The sequence below is a fragment of the Scyliorhinus torazame genome, chromosome 4 (assembly GCF_047496885.1).
Source record: "Scyliorhinus torazame isolate Kashiwa2021f chromosome 4, sScyTor2.1, whole genome shotgun sequence".
Classification (NCBI taxonomy): Eukaryota; Metazoa; Chordata; class Chondrichthyes; order Carcharhiniformes; family Scyliorhinidae; genus Scyliorhinus; species Scyliorhinus torazame.
The window spans coordinates 281,648,285-281,664,852 of NC_092710.1; the positions used below are offsets into that span (position 1 = coordinate 281,648,285).

The 16,568-nt window shown below is 46.1% G+C and overlaps 1 protein-coding gene across 4 annotated transcripts in view; it reads right to left on the reverse strand.

Annotated features, from left to right (window-relative positions):
- Positions 1-16,568, reverse strand: part of ascc3 (activating signal cointegrator 1 complex subunit 3) — an 813,859-nt gene that overhangs the window by 786,377 nt on the left and 10,914 nt on the right. For all 4 annotated transcript variants that reach the window (XM_072499844.1, XM_072499840.1, XM_072499842.1 and 1 more), the window contains exon 3: positions 15,252-15,399. In XM_072499844.1, the coding sequence (XP_072355945.1) occupies positions 15,252-15,399 (148 nt within the window). The remainder of the gene's footprint in view (positions 1-15,251; positions 15,400-16,568) is intronic.

Genomic DNA, 16,568 nt, shown 5'->3' on the forward strand with positions numbered 1-16,568 from the left:
GAAAGAATTGTAACGTAAAGAGGGATATGTATGTAATGTCATCCCAACTGCCGTACCAGCCTCCCGAACAGGCGCCGAATGTGGCGATTAGGGGCTTTTCAGAGTAACTTCATTGAAGCCTACATGTGACAATAAGCGATTTACATTTTCATTTCATTGAATGGAAGAAAGTCAAGTGAATGTGTAACTTTGATGGAAATGTACAGTGAAGACAATTCGAAATGTTCTGTAATGTTTATTAGAGATTTTATAAATAAAGTATATATTTTGTTTAAAAAAAACAAAGCAGCAGCAAGTATTATGTCTGCATTGCATATTTTCCATTCTGTATGGTGTACTCGTCTCACAGGAGAGAAATCATTCCTTTCCCTGTCTGAAACCTGGCAATTCAGAATAGCAAGTAGAAGCCAACTTTAACTGGATTCATCAGAGCAGCACCCATCTCTCCAAACGTCTGTTGCACTGCCATTGGCAAGCTCACCCAGATAGTCCAATGTTCGGCAATAGTTCAGGAATGAGCTAGAGATTCTGGTGAATTGGTGCAATGACAATAATCTCTCCCTCAATGTCAACAAAACGAAGGAGATTGTCTTCGACTTCAGGAAGCGGAGTGGAGAACATGCCCTGTCTCCATCAATGGGAACAAAGTAGAAAGGGTTGAGAGCTTCAAGTTTTTACACGTCCAGATCACCAACAACCTGTCCTGGTCCCTCCATGCCGACAACATAGTTAAGAAAGCTCACCAACGATGCTACTTTTTCAGAAGACTAAGGAAATTTAGCGTGTCAGCAACTCTCACTAACCTTTACAGATGCACCATAGAAAGCATTCTTTCTGGTTGTATCACAGCTTGGTATGGATCCTGCTCTGCCCAAGACCGCAGGAAACTACAAAAGGTGATGAATGTAGCCCAATCCATCATACAAATCAGCCTCCCTCATCATGAATTTAATCCATCCTCGCTGTGGATTCTACGGACGAATGGCGTGCTGTGATGCAGGTCAACCACTGCTCCATCCAGTTTAAGCTGGACACAGGTGCTTCTGCCAACTTCCTCTCACAGGCAGATTTCAAACGCATCAATAAGCCCCTCCCCCCCCCCCCTACCCTTGGGTAGGGTGCTCTTTCCAAGAGCCGGTGCAGACTCGATGTGCCGAATGGCCTCCTTCTGCACTGTAAATTCTATGAACTATGAACAGGTTAGCAGAGAGTAGAACTCATAGAGAACTGTACTAACTGTGCTACTGGTTCAATAAATCAGATTGAACTAACTTCAAGGTCTGGAGTATCTTTTGGTTAAAGCTGCATCCAGTTGCAGCCTGTGTTATCCCAGAGTACATAACACGACACCGTTCTTTTGGAATACCTCGCATTTCACATCAGTGGGGTTCATAACACATGTAAAAATGTGATGTAAATTATGCAACGGCAGATTCAAGAGTTAATTTCTCTATTTTCCATAGAATTTACAGTGCAGAAGGAGGCCATTCGGCCCATCGAGTCTGCACCGGCTCTTGGAAAGACCACCCTCCCCAAGTCCACACCTCCACCCTATCCCCATAACCCAGTAACTCCACCCAACACGAAGGGCAATTTTGGACACGAAGGGCAATTTATCATGGCCAATCCACCTAACCTGCACATCTTTGGACTGTGGGAGGAAACCGGAGCACCCGGAGATTTTGTTCAGCTATCACCAAATAAAGACATTTATCAAGTTATGAGACAGGTGTAAACACAATTCTCAATGGTGACATTTATTATAGCCGCTCTTTGAAAAGGAATGACATGGGGACTTCCGGTTGCGGCGATGCACTGCTAAGCCGCACGTTTCGGCAGCTCCCGTTCTAACGGATTTTTGGGCTCTTTTTGGGAGCCCCAACGGAAATTTGTTTGGACCAAACCCAGTGTGGGGTGACGAAGGAAGGAGTCCCCCCGGGTGTGTATGGAAAGGAGCGGTGGTAGTGGCCAGATTGCGAAGGATCCTTTGGAGCAGCGGCAGAGAAGAGAAGGAAGAAGCAAGATGGCGACGGATGGAGCCCAGACGACATGGGGCCCAGACCAGCAGGAATTCCTCCGACGGTGTGTGGAGGAATTAAAGAAGGAGGTGCTGGCGCCGATGTTATTGGCAATCGAAGGGCTAAAAGAAACGCAAAAGGCCCAGGCGATAGAGCTCCGTGGGGTGAAGGCGAAGGCATCTGAGAACGAGGATGAGATTCTGGGCCGAGCGGTAAAAATGGAGACGCACGAGGCGCTACAGAAGAGATCTATCGAAAGGCTCGAAGTCCTGGAGAACAGCTCGAGGAGAAAGAACCTCCGGATTCTGGGTCTCCCCGAGGGAGTGGAGGGAGCTGACGTTGGGGCTTATGTGAGCATGATGCTCCATTCGCTAATGGGAGCTGAGGCCCCCTCGGGCTCCCTGGAGGTGGAAGGGGCTCACCGGATCCTTGTGACGAGACCAAAGGCAGGATAACCATCCAGGGCGATAGTGGTGAGATTTCACCGATTCACCAACAGAGAGGCGGTTTTGAGCTGGGCCAAGAAGGTACGGAGTAGCAGGTGGGAGAATGCGGTGATACGAGTGTTTCAGGACTGGAGCGCGGAGGTGGCAAGAAGGAGGGCGAGCTTTAATCGGGCCAAGGCGGTGCTTCACAAGAAGAAAATAAAGTTCGGGATGCTGCAGCCGGCGCGATTGTGGGTCACGCACCAAGGCAAACATTACTACTTTGAAATGTCGGAGGAGGCATGGACCTTCATCCAGGAAGAGAAATTGGATCAGAAATCAGGGACTGATGCTGTGGGGGAGACGACGATGTTGATGTATAGAAATGTAAATTGGGGAATGGGAGGTTCACAGTATCGGGGCGATAGACGGGGGGTTCTCTCTTCTTGACGGGGGGCACTGAGAAATGTGCGCGCCGGTGGAAAAAGGGACTGAAGGGGGGTGTGGGGAATGGGGGAAGCTGCGCCATGGGGGGGGGGGGGGCCAATCCAGGAAAGCGCAGGGTTTTTTTCCCGCGCTAGGGAGATGATGGCGGGAAGATAGGCGCAAGGAGGATGAGAGTTCCACACACGGGGTGGTCAAGGAGAGAGCGGATGAAAGCCGGGGTCAGTTGGAGTCAGCTGACTTTCGGAAGCATCATGGGGGGAGTAACCATGCTAGATGGGGATCTAGCAGCGGGGCGGGGGTCAACTGGGTTGCTACTGCTGGGAGCGAGAGGGAGCTGGCAAGGGAAGAGGTGGTCGGGACGGGAATGCGCCGCCTGGGGGACGGGTGGGTGCGCGGGTCCTGGACGGGGGACTGGCCTAGAATAGGGGATGGCTAGTCGGGGGGGGGCCAATCCGGCTGATCAGATGGAATGTGAGAGGCCTAAATGGGACAATCAAGAGGGCCCGAGTGTTCGCGCACTTAAAAGGACTGAAGGCAGACATGGTCATGCTTCAAGAGACGCATCTGAAGGTGGCGGTCAGGTTAGGTTAAGGAAAGGATGGGTGGGACAGGTGTTCCACTTAGGGTTGGACGCGAAAAATAGAGGGGTGGCGGCGATATTGGTGGGGAAACGGGTGTCATTCGAGGCTAGGAATATAGTGGCGGACAACGGTGGTAGATATGTGTTGGTGAGTGGCAGATTGCAGGGAAAGGAGGTTGTGCTGGTAAATGTATATGCCCCGAACTGGGACGACGCGGGATTTATGAAGCAGATGTTGGGACGTATCCCGGACCTGGAGGTGGGAAGCCTGGTAATGGGGGCGGGATTTCAATACTGTGCTGGATCCAGGGTTAGATCGGTCTAGATCCAGGATCGGAAGAAGGCCGGCAGCGGCCAAGGTCCTCAGGGGGTTTATGGAGCAAATGGGGGGAGTGGATCCGTGGAGATTTGCCAGGCCGTTGGCCAAAGAGTTCTCCTTTTTCTCCCATGTCCGTAAGGTATACTCCCGGATAGATTTCTTTGTTTTGAGCAGAGCACTGATTGAGGGTGGCAGGAACGGAGTATTCAGCCATAGCCGTTTCAGACCATGCCCCACATTGGGTGGATCTGGAACAAGGAGAGGAGAGGGAACAGCGTCCACTCTGGCGACTGGATGTGGGACTATTGGCGGATTATCATAGAATTTACAGTGCAGAAGGAGGCCATTCGGCCCATCGAGTCTGCACCGGCTCTTGGAAAGAGCATCCTACCCAAGGTCAACACCTCCACCCTATCCCCATAACCCAGTAACCCCACCCGACACTAAGGGCAATTTTGGACACTAAGGGCAATTTATCATGGCCAATCCACCTAACCTGCATATCTTTGGACTGTGGGAGGAAACCGGAGCGCCCGGAGGAAACCCACGCACACACGGGGAGGATGTGCAGACTCCGCACAGACAGTGGCCCAAGCTGGAATCGAACCTGGGACCCTGGAGCTGTGAAGCAATTGTGCTATCCACAATGCTACCGTGCTACCCAAATGAGCAGATGAGCCCAGATGAGGGGGTCTGTGGAAGGGTGCGGGGATGTATTGAGAGGTACCTGGAGGCCAATGATGATGGTGAGATCCAGGTGGGGGTAGTATGGGAAGCGCTGAAGGCGGTGGTTAGGGGAGAGTTGATCTCCATTAGGGCTTACAAGGAGAAAAAAAGAGGGCAAAGAAAGGGAGAAATTAGTGGGGGAGATTTTGAGTGTGGATAAAAGATATGCGGAGGCCCCGGACGAAGGACTACATAGAGAGAGGCGAAGACTTCAGATGGAGTTTAACCTGCTGACCACAGGGAAGGCAGAGGCACAGTGGAGGAAGGCACAGGGGATGAGATACGAATATGGGGAAAAGGCGAGCCGGCTGCTGGCCCACCAGCTCCATAAGAGGATAGCGGCGAGGGAAATAGGGGGAGTTAGGAATGACACGGAAACTACGGAGCGGAGAGCAGGGAAGGTAAATGAGGTGTTTAAGACCTTTTATGAGAGGCTATATAGGTCCCAACCCCCGGAGGGAAAAGAGGGGATGCAACAGTTCTCGGACCAACTAAGGTTCCCGAGGGTGGAGGAGCAGGAGGTGGCAGGCCTGGGGGCGCCAATTGGGGTGGACGAGGTGACCAAAGGGCTGGGGAACATGCAGGCAGGGAAGGCCCCGGGACCAGACGGGTTCCCGGTGGAATTTTACAGGAAATATGTGGACTTGTTGGCCCCGCTGCTGGCGAGAACCTTTAACGAGGCCAGAGAAGGGGGGACTCTACCCCCGACAATGTCGGAGGCGACGATATCACTAATCCTGAAGCGTGATAAGGATCCGCTGCAATGCGGGTCATATAGGCCTATCTCGCTCCTGAATGTAGACGCCAAGTTGCTGGCAAAAGTGCTAGCGACAAGGATCGAGGATTGTGTCCCGGGGGTGGTGCACGAAGATCAGACAGGGTTTGTAAAGGGGAGACAATTGAATGTCAACGTGCGACGGCTGTTGGGGGTGATAATGATGCCCCTAGCAGAGGGGGAGGCAGAGATAGTGGTAGCGATGGATGCAGAGAAGGCATTCGATAGGGTAGAGTGGGAGTATTTATGGGAGGTGTTGAGGAGGTTTGGGTTCGGGGAGGGGTTTGTCAGTTGGGTCAAACTCCTCTATGGGGCCCCGGTGGCAAGTGTAGTCACAAATCGGCAGCGATCGGAGTATTTTCGGTTAAATAGGGGAACAAGGCAGGGGTGCCCCCTGTCCCCATTACTGTTCGCGCTGGCAATTGAACCACTGGCCATAGCGCTGAGAGACTCTAGGAAATGGAGGGGGGTGGTTCGAGGGGGAGAGGAACATCGAGTGTCACTCTACGCAGATGACCTACTGCTGTATGTGGCGGATCCTGTGGAGGGGATGACAGAGGTTATGCAGATATTGAGGGAGTTTGGAGATTTTTCGGGATATAGGCTTAATATGGGGAAGAGTGAGCTTTTTGTAGTACACCCCGGGGATCAGGGAAGAGGGATAGACGCCCTGCCGTTAAGGAGAGTGGAAAGGAGCTTCCGATATCTGGGGATTCAGGTAGCTAAGAGCTGGGGAACTCTACACAAACTCAATCTGACGCGGCTGGTGGAGCAGATGGAGGAGGATTTCAAGAGGTGGGATATGCTGCCGCTCTCACTGGCGGGCAGAGTGCAGGCGGTAAAGATGATGGTCCTCCCAAGGTTTCTTTTTGTGTTTCAATGTCTCCCCATTTTGATCACTAAGGCCTCTTTTAAGAAAATAGATAGGAGTATTATGACTTTTGTGTGGGCAGGGAAGACCCCGAGGGTAAGGAGGGGGTTCCTGCAGCGCAGCAGGGACAGAGGTGTCTGGCGTTGCCGAATCTGGACGAAATGAGTGAGGGAGAGGGGGTGGCGTGGAAGAGGCTGGAGATGGCGTCCTGTAAAGGAACGAGCCTAAAGGCGCTGGTGACGGCGCCGCTACCGCTCTCCCCGAAAAGGTACACCACAAGCCCAGTGGTGGCGGCAACCTTAAGGATCTGGGGGCAATGGAGGCGACATAGGGGTGTGACGGGTGCCTCGGTGTGGTCCCCGATCAGGAACAACCATAGGTTTGTCCCAGGAAGGATGGACGGAGGGTTCCAGAGCTGGCATCGGGCAGGAATTAGGAGATTGAGAGACTTGTTTATTGACGGGGAGTTTGCGAGCCTGGGAGCGCTGGAGGAAAAGTATGAGTTGCCCCCGGGGAATATCTTTAGATATATGCAAGTGAGGGCGTTTACGAGGCAACAGGTGAGGGAATTTCCGCTGCTCCCGACACAGGGGATCCAGGATTGAGTGATTTTGGGGGTATGGGTCGGGGAGGGCAAAGTGTCCGAAATATATCAGGAGATGAGAGACGAGGGGGAGGCGCTGGTAGAGGAGCTGAAAGGAAAATGGGAAGAAGAGCTGGGGGAGGAGATTGAGGAGGGGCTGTGGGCTGATGCCCTAAGTAGGGTAAATTCCTCTTCCTCATGTGCCCGGCTTAGCCTGATACAATTCAAGGTTCTACACAGAGCACACATGACGGGAGCAAGGCTGAGCAAGTTCTTCGGAGTGGAGGACAGGTGCGTGAGGTGCTTGGGATGCCCGGCGAACCACACACATGGTTTGGTCGTGTCCGGCACTGGATGAGTACTGGAGGGGAGTGGAAAGAGTGACTTCAAAGGTGGTGAAGGTCCGGGTCAAGCCAGGCTGGGGGTTAGCTATATTTGGGGTAGCGGAAGAGCCGGTAGTGCAGGAGGCGAAAGAGGCCGATATTCTGGCCTTTGCGTCCCTGGTAGCCTGGCGAAGGATCTTACTTATGTGGGAGGAAGCAAAACCCCCCCGGCGTGGAGGCCTGGATAAACGACATGGCAGGGTTCATAAAACTGGAACGGATGAAGTTTGCGTTGAGAGGATCGGTTCAGGGGTTCTCCAGGCGGTGGCAACTGTTCCTTGACTATCTCGCGGAACGTTAAGGGAAAATAGATTGTCAGCAGCAGCAGCCCAAGGGGGGGGGCACTAATATTTTTTTTTTGTTACTTTGCTAGTTCACTATTTTATTGAAATAATGTTACTTATTAGTTATTGTGTTATCTCTTATGTTGATTTGTAAAGTGGAAAAACTATTTTTGAAAATCTTTAATAAAATATACTTTTTTTAAAAAGAAATGACATGATAATTGGCTTTTATTTAAGAGCTTGGCAATATCCTAATCTTTATGGTAGTCACATTTTAGCTGTATCACTGCACTGCAAAGACCACTTGTGAAATTCTGATCACTTTTCCTTCTGTATTATACCAAATTATGTTTAGTTCAATCATTCAGGGACTTAATTTAATGTGGAATAGCAAATTAATGGTGAACCTTTCGATTCTCTAATCCCAGATCATAACGAACAACAAAATGACCCAATCTGAACTTTTTAACCTCATGTTCCCTCTATTCAATTCATGAATTAGTTTTCAGACAATACAGCAATGTGTCAGTATGAATTGACAAATAAACAAATTAGAGCAGACTCATTTTCAAGAAAGCTATTTCTTTGGCTGAATTTACCTTTTAAAAAACGGAGCAGCAAATGTTTTCTGATCTATTTGGACAGGGAAGTCAAAATGTTCGAAATTAAGCAAGGCAACTAAGCAGATGGTACATTTATATGGAAATATTTGCACTGGTACTAATGCAATACACCCCTTTGTCAAGGGAAAATGTTTAAATAGTCTGTCCAGTTTTGATTTATTTTGATAAGCGCACACCCATTCTTTTTAACTGCGCAAAACTATGAATTGCAACAAAAAAAAGTGAATAAAATGCAACACAGACTGGTAAGGAATGGATTTCTGAATACAATGAGTTGCATTGCAGTTGCATATCAGTGAGCCCACTGCTTGAATTGAAAACAGAAGTACGCTAATTCAATAGGGCATCTATAGAATCCATAGAATCCCAACAGTGCAGAATTAGGCCATTCAGCCCACTGAGTCAGCACAAACCCTTTGAAAGAGCACCCTACCTAGGTCCACTCCCTTGGCTTATCCCCATAAATCCACCTTATCTGCACATCTTTGGATACGAAGGGTCATAGATCATAGATCATAGAATTTACAGTGCAGAAGGAAGCCATTCGGCCCATCGAGTCTGCACCGGCTCTTGGAAAGAGCACCCTACCCAAGGTCCACACCTCCACCCTATCCCCATAACCCAGTAACCCCACCCTACACTAAGGGCAATTTTGGACACTATGGGCAATTTAGCATGGCCAATCCACCTAACCCGCACATCTTTGGACTGTGGGAGGAAACCGGAGCACCCGGAGGAAACCCACGCACACACGGGGAGGATGTGCAGACTCCGCACAGACAGTGACCCAAGCCGGAATCGAACCTGGGACCCTGGAGCTGTGAAGCATTTGTGCTATCCACAATGCTACCGTGCTGTCAATTCTAGTATGACCAATCCACCTAACCTGCACATCTCTGGACTGTGGGAGGAAACCGGAGCACTGGGAACAAAACCACGCAGACAGGGGGCGAACGTGCAAACTCCACACAGACAGACACACCCAAGGCTGGGCTTCAACACGGGTCCCTGGTGCTGTGATGCACTGTGCCACCCAGTCTTAAGGTCTCTGCACCATTCAGTAATGATAACATTCATCAAGCATCACACAGTAGCACAAGTTAAACGAAGCCCCACCTGACACTATGCACAAGGAGACCCATCACAGACAACCATGTATCAAACTGCCTTCTTGAACTGCTGCAGTCCATGTGGTGTAGGTATGGAGGGAGGTCCAGGATTTCGACCCAGTGACAGTGAAGGACTAGCAATGTATTTCCAAGTCAGGATGGTGAGTGACTTAGTGGGAAATTTCCAGGTGGTGGTGTTTCCATGCATCTACTGCCTTTGTCCTTCTAGATGTAGTGATTGTGGGTTTGGAAGATGATGCCTAAGAAGCCTTGGATCCTGCAGTACATCTTGTAGATGGTACACCCTGCTACTACTGTGCATCGGTATTTGAGAGGGTGAATGTTTGTGGAAGGGTTGTCGATTAAGCAGGCTGCTTTGTACTGGATGGCGTTGAGCTTCGAGTGTTGGAACTGCACTCATCCAGGCAAGTGGGGAGTATCCCATCACACTCCTGGCTTTGGGGAGTCAAGAGGGAAATTCCTCGCTGCAGGATTCCTAACCTCTGACCTGCGCTTGTAGCCACAGTATTTATATGAACAGTCCAGTTCAGCTTGTGGTCAATGGTAACCCTCAGGATGTTGATAATGAGGGAATTCAGTGATGGTAATGATTTGATTTATTGCCATTGAATGTCAAGGGACGATTATTTGGTTCTCTCTTATTCGAGATGGTCATTGCCTGACACGTGTGTGGCGCAATTATTACCTGCCACTTGTCTGCCCAAGCCTGGATATTGTCATGGTCTTGCTGCATTTACATGTGGACTGCTTCAGTGTCTGAGGAGTTGTGAATGGTGCTGCAATCATCTGCGAACATCCCCACATCTGACATTATGTTGGAAGGTCATTGATGAAGCAGCTGAGCATGTATGGGCCTAGGGCACTACGCTGAGGAGCTACTACAGTGATGGCCCGGGACTGAAGACTGACCTCGAACTACCACAACTATCTTCCTTTGTGCTAGGTATGACTCCAACCAGTGGAGAGGTTTCTCCCTGATCCCCATGGACTCCAGTTTTTCTAGGGCTCCTTGATGCCATACACAATCAAATGTCAAATTCTGCCTCGCCTCAGGAGTTCAGCTCCTTTGCCCATGTTTGACCAAGGCTGTAATGAGATCAGGAGCTGAGTGACCCTGGCCGGAACCCAAACTGAGTGTTTAGTGAGCAGGTTATTGCTGAGTAAGGGCCGCTTGATTGTACTGTTGATGACCCCTTCCATCGCTTTACTGATGATTGAGAGTAGACTAATAGGGTGTTAATTAGCCAGGTTGGATTTTTACTGCTTTTTGTGTGCAGGACATACCTGGGCAATTTTCCACATTGCCAGATAGATGCCAGCATTGTAGCTGTACTGGAACAGCTTGGCTAGGGGCATGGCAAGTCCTGGAGCACATGTCGTCAGTACTATTGCCGGAATACTGTCAGGGCATATCCAATGCCTTCAGCCATTTCTTGATATGATGTGAGTGAATCGAATTAGCTGAAGACTGGCATCTGTGATGCTGGGGACCTCTGGAAGAGACTGAGATGGATCTTCCATTCGGCACTTCTGGCTGAAGGTTGTTGCGAATACTTCAGCCTTGTCTTTTGCACAGATGTGCTGGGCTCCTCCATCACGGAGGATCGGGATCTTTGTGGAGCCTCCTCCTCCAGTGTGTTGTTTAATTATCCACCACCATTCATGACTGGATGGGGCAGGACTGTAGAGCTTACATCTGATCCATTGTGGGATTGCTTAGCTCACTTGCTGCTTATGTTGTTTGGCATGCAAGTAGTCCTGTGTTGTAGCTTCACCAGGTTAACACCACATTTTTCAGTATGCCTGGTGCTGCTTCTGGCATGCTCTCCTGCACTCTTCATTGAACCAAGGTTGATCCCCTGACTTGGTGGTAATGATAGAGTGAGACAGGACATACCCAGGGATGGTGACAGTGGTGTCTGGGACATTATCTGTATGGTATGATTCTGTCAGGATGACTATGTCAGGCAGTTGCTTGACTAGTCTGTGAGACAGCTCTCCCAATTTTGGCACAAGCCCCCAGATGTTTGTAAGGAGGACTTTGAAGGGCTGGGTTTGCCGTTGTAATTTCCAATGCCTAGGTCAATGCCGGGTAGTCCATCCGGGTTCTTTCCTTTTTATTGACTTCATAGCGGCTTGATAGAACTGGTAGCTTGCTAGGCCATTTTAGAGGGCATTTAAGAGTAAACCACATTGCTGTGGGTCTGGAGTAATGTGTCGGCCAGACCAGGTGAGGACTGCAGATTCCCTTCCCTAAAGATCATTAGTGAACCAATTTGTTGTCCAGTTTTGTTTCTCCTAGTTGTTCTTGGTTCGGAGGTCTATTCTACATGTGAACTTCTTTGAACTTCCTTTTTTTTTTAAACCAGTTGTCCTGGTTGTTTGCTGTTCATCTCCTTTGATTTTACTTTTTAATGTTCATCTTCTTCAGTTCTTCCTCCAATTGAAGGCAAATGCACAAAGGGCTGTATCTTGAATACTTTGAGACATGTGCAATTCCATATTTTTGTGTTTTTCTTTTTAAAATATGTTCCTTTTTTAGTTATAGGAACATTCTTTATTATGAATTTTTATTGTTCTGTAAATGTTGCTTCTTAATACTGTTTTAAATTATGTATTTCACGTATATTATAGTTTCACCTTCCAGAAAGACATTTATAATAATATAATTATTATAATCATCTTTATTGTCACAAAGAAGGCTTACAGTAACATTGCAATGAAGTTACTGTGAAAATCCCCTTGTCGCCACATTCCGGCGGCTGTTCGGGTACACAGAGGGAGAATTCAGAATGTCCAATTCACCAAACATCCATTTTAACCATCCAGCCTCATTAACGGGTGCTATTTAAATGCAAATTAAGTTTACATTTCTTTACTTAAGTTAAAAAGGTTAAATAACCCATTGGACAGTTTAAAACTGTCAGAACACATTACTGTCTGTACGTGACCGGAGAATTCTATAATTTCAAAGCACAAACTAAATAAAAGCTCTCAAGATGTAATTAGTGACATGACATCTTAGACGCTAACTGAAGTTCTATACATCTGGAAGCAGCAGTTTGCTATTTGACTTTAGAATAGTTATCGATGAAGTAGCCCGGATAGTTACACTCATGTAAAATGCATATCACCTTGAGCGCATCATGATCTCGGATGAAATGTGTCAAAGTAATTATTTTATAAAAGCATAAAAATAACCACCTAACAAGCTGTTCACTTGCTGTAGGAACACAATTCAGAGTAACTGAATCTATTAAACAAAATGCACAGAAATTAAGATTTTTAAACTATAAATCTTTCATAAATGGCAAATAACCTTGATTTTTTAAAAGAGATGATACATCAAACAAAGTGCATTGATTGCGCTTTGCTAGAGGGTTCAGAACCATATCTGACCCATTACTGCATATCATTCATCTGCTTAACAGCTTAAAAGCACTATTGTAGCACTACATTGGCCAGAGAAAATTGTGTCACGTTAATCATTCAAAGAACCGTAAACTTTAATATTCAAAGTTTTACCTTGCTGCCATTGCTGATTACCTAGCTGTGCCACAGTAACACTGTGTATTTCATATCTATACAATTAAAAGTCCTGGATCCATTGTATGTCTGTTGCATCATACTTTTAAAGCATCGTAAATATGCAGGAAACAAATTAGTGATAGACTTCTGAAATAAGAACTTATTAGCAAAATATTTGCTTGATTAAAAGAAGAAAATGAAGAGCAGTTTGACTTGTTTGTTATCTGCCAAAGAGAACTGAATGGACAGATGAAAAATTAGAAACCAAGTTAATTTTTCTTCAACATTTATTAACTGAGCAGTAAGCATCACAAAATTAACCAAGTTGCACAAGTAATTTCTCAACTTTCATCTGCCTTATTCTTTTGTGGAGCTGGGAATTACAAATATGCAAAATGCTGCTAAATTAAAATCCAAAATTTACCAATAAAATTATAGAAAAACCTGCCTGGAGTTTAAGTCAAAAATGTAATTTGGAATATTCAATAGCTGCTGAATAAGAGCAGAAACACACAGTTGCATCATGGAAATGGCAATGTTTACCCTGCTTCCGTATAACAAGTGGAAAGAACCAGCAAAGTTCAGCACGAGGAAAGGGAATATGCAAATTATGACCCATTCCTACACAAAAAAATAAGACACCAGAGCAGAAGTAGGCCAGCAAGCCATTCAAGCCTGCTCTGCCATCATTACATTCATAGCTGATCAGTCTTAAAGCCAACTTCCTGCACTATCCCCATATCCAATTCCTTTAGAATTAAAAAATCTATAGATTGCGGTCTTAAATATGTTCAACAACTGGGTACCCACAACCCTCTTGGGGTATTGAATTGCTAAGATCGCTGGCTGGGTCCATTCCCAATTGCCCTTGAGCTCAGTGCCATTTCAGAGGGCATTTCAGAGTTAACCACATTGCTGTGGATCAGGTATCACATGCAGATTTCCTTCGCTAATGGACATTAATGAACTAGATGGGTTTACAACAATCAACAACGGTTTCATGGTTATCCGGCTTTAATTCCAGATCTGGAAGAAGGAACTGAGGGCAGAGTGGCTAAGTTTGCAGATGATACAAAGATAAGCAGAGGGACAGGGTAGTATTGAGGAAGCAGGGGGGCTGAAGAAGGACTTGGGCAGGCTAGGAGAATGGGAAAAGTGGCAGATGGAATACAACATGGAAGAGTTGAGGTCATGCACTTTGGTAGGAAGAATGGATGCATAGACCATTTTCCAAATAGGAAAACGCTTAGGAAATCAGAAGCACAAAGGGATTAAGGAGTCCTAGTTCAAAATTCTCTTCAGGTTAACGTGAAGGTACAGTCGGCAAAAGAAATGTTAACATTCATGTCGAGAGGGATAGAATACAAGAGCAGGGATGCACTTCTGAGTTTGTATAAGGCTCTGGTCAGACCCGATTTGGTGTACTGTGAGCAGTTTTGGGCCCCGTATCCAAGGAAGGATGTGCTGGCCTTAGAAAGGGTCCGGAAGAGCTTCAGAAGAATGATCCCTGGAATGAAGAGCTTGCCATATGAGGAGCGGTTGAGGACTCTTACTCGTAGGAGTTTAGAAGGATGAGGGGGGATCTCATTGAAACTTACAGGATGCTGAGAGGCCTAGATAGAGTGGACGTGGTGAGGATGTTTCCATTAGTAGGAAAAACTAGAACCCAAGTACACAGCCTCAGACTGAAGGGAAGATCCTTTAAAACGGAGATGAGGAGGAATTTCTTCAGCCAGAGGTGGTGAATCTGTGGAACACTTTGCCGCAGAAGGCGGTGGAGGCCAAATCAGAGAGTATTTAAGACAGAGGTAGATAAGTTCTTGTTTAATCGGGGGATCTGTGGTTATGGGGGGAAGGCAGGAGAATGGGGATAGAAACATATCAGCCATGATTGAATAGCGGAGCAGACTCGATGAGCCGAATGGCCTACTTCTGCTCCTTTGTCGTGGTCTATCATCTTATACTATGTTACAAAGATAGGATAGCATGAATCAACTAATACACAGGTGCTCAGGCCTCTCATTGGAGCAACTGTTGCTACCTAAGAAACAGATTATTTAAGTCTCTATACAGAAAATCCAAACTTAGAATCAACCTAGTTGGTTATGAATATATGTCATTTCTTCTCATCTTACTCAGTGCATTGGTGGTTCCTGCTGAAATGTCAAGATGTCATTGTAAAGGCATTTTTTTCTCATTTCGAGGAACTTATTTTAGCAAGAAGCACATTAGGCCAAAATAAAAACTATCAGCAGAAATAAGAAATTTTACAGAGGAAGCAATAAACTTATTTTCAGCTTATTTTGTAGTAGCATCACAAATGCAGCTGTGGTGCCTGCATTCTGTGTAATATTTTAGCCTCAGCCACGATATATTGTTTCATATGTTGTTTTAGTATCCAATATTAGTGACTGAACTATGGTGACATTTCAACTGAGCAGGATTTTAGTTTTTAAAAGCTCACTGAAAGAAGTGGCGACCCAGTGTGGACTGTCCTTTCTTAAGTTCAGAGGCATGCAAAGGCTCATCAACAAAAAAAAAATCTCTATATTGACTTACCAAGCTGTCTGGCAGCCTTTAAGAGATTTTTCACATTTTCACCAACATTTTGATGCTCATTCTGTGCCACTTTCTCAACTAAATGGGTTATATTTTTCCAAGTCAATCGTGTCTTGCAGGAATGCTCTTTCCGCTTTGATCTTTTGGCCTGTGAATGATATGTTGAAAAACAGACAAAAATTAGATTACAGATAACTAAATGACCTCCATCCAGTAAACAAAAAAAAATCTTTAAAAAGTACTATCCCATTGTAAAAGAAAATATAGCATTTTGCAAGAATACCAATTATTGAATTGTAGGCAGAACACAGACGGAAATAGAAATTACAGAACAAGGTTTATTTCGATACAATTACAATACTCCTCCACTCCGCTAAGGGACTCCCAAGGGTCTCCTTCCCCGACTTACAGCTAGGCCAGGGTTTTTATACAACTGGGGCTCTCCATGTAAAGGGGAAACCCTGCCCCCTTAAAGGGTAGGCCTGCCTGTCATAAAGGGTAAATTCATATTCGAGAGGTCACGGGAACCTGTATAGTCCCATTCGGGTTATAACACCAATTTAAGGGGAAAACAACAATTTATACTGTTTGAGGAGAGTGCTGTTGGACGTTGATTGACAGAAGTGTTGCCATGGAGAAAGCACCAGCTGATGGTGACTGGCAGTTGACTAACTAACTAGGATTACAATAATCATTGCAAAACCTAAAACGCTGGGATTTCATATTCATGAGGAAAATATAGTTAAACAGTAATAAACTTGTGAGCTATCATTTCTGCAATAATGCACAGGAACAGAATTTTAACTGTATCGTTCATACATTGGTGTAGCTATTAATGGACAGCTATTTGTCTCTACTATTTTAAAGAAATAGCCTAAAGTGCCTTTATTCAGTAACAGGATTAATTAAAACTGCAGACTTCTAAAAAAAATAGTGCTTTATGATTTCAATTAAACATAGTTCAGGAAAATAAGAGCTAAAAGGCGCATAAAATGTTGGATCCACTGCTTTTCCCCAAATTTCATAATTGGAAAAAATCTAAAATCCAAATAGAAAAAAAAACTTGTGGCTAGATTCTTAAACACCAGCTTCCTATCAAACGGCATATACTTGCTCCAATTTAGCAAGACATTCTGTTTCTACAGCCAGTATCATGGATCCGAGACTTAGTAATGCTACTAATTATATACATTTACCAAGAAAACAAGGATACATTTGGGTTAATTAGGTTTCAGATTTCAGTTCATGGGTAGTATGCGAATTCAAGGACTATTCATATTCTTGTCATGAATCATAATTTACAGTCACTTAGCTGTA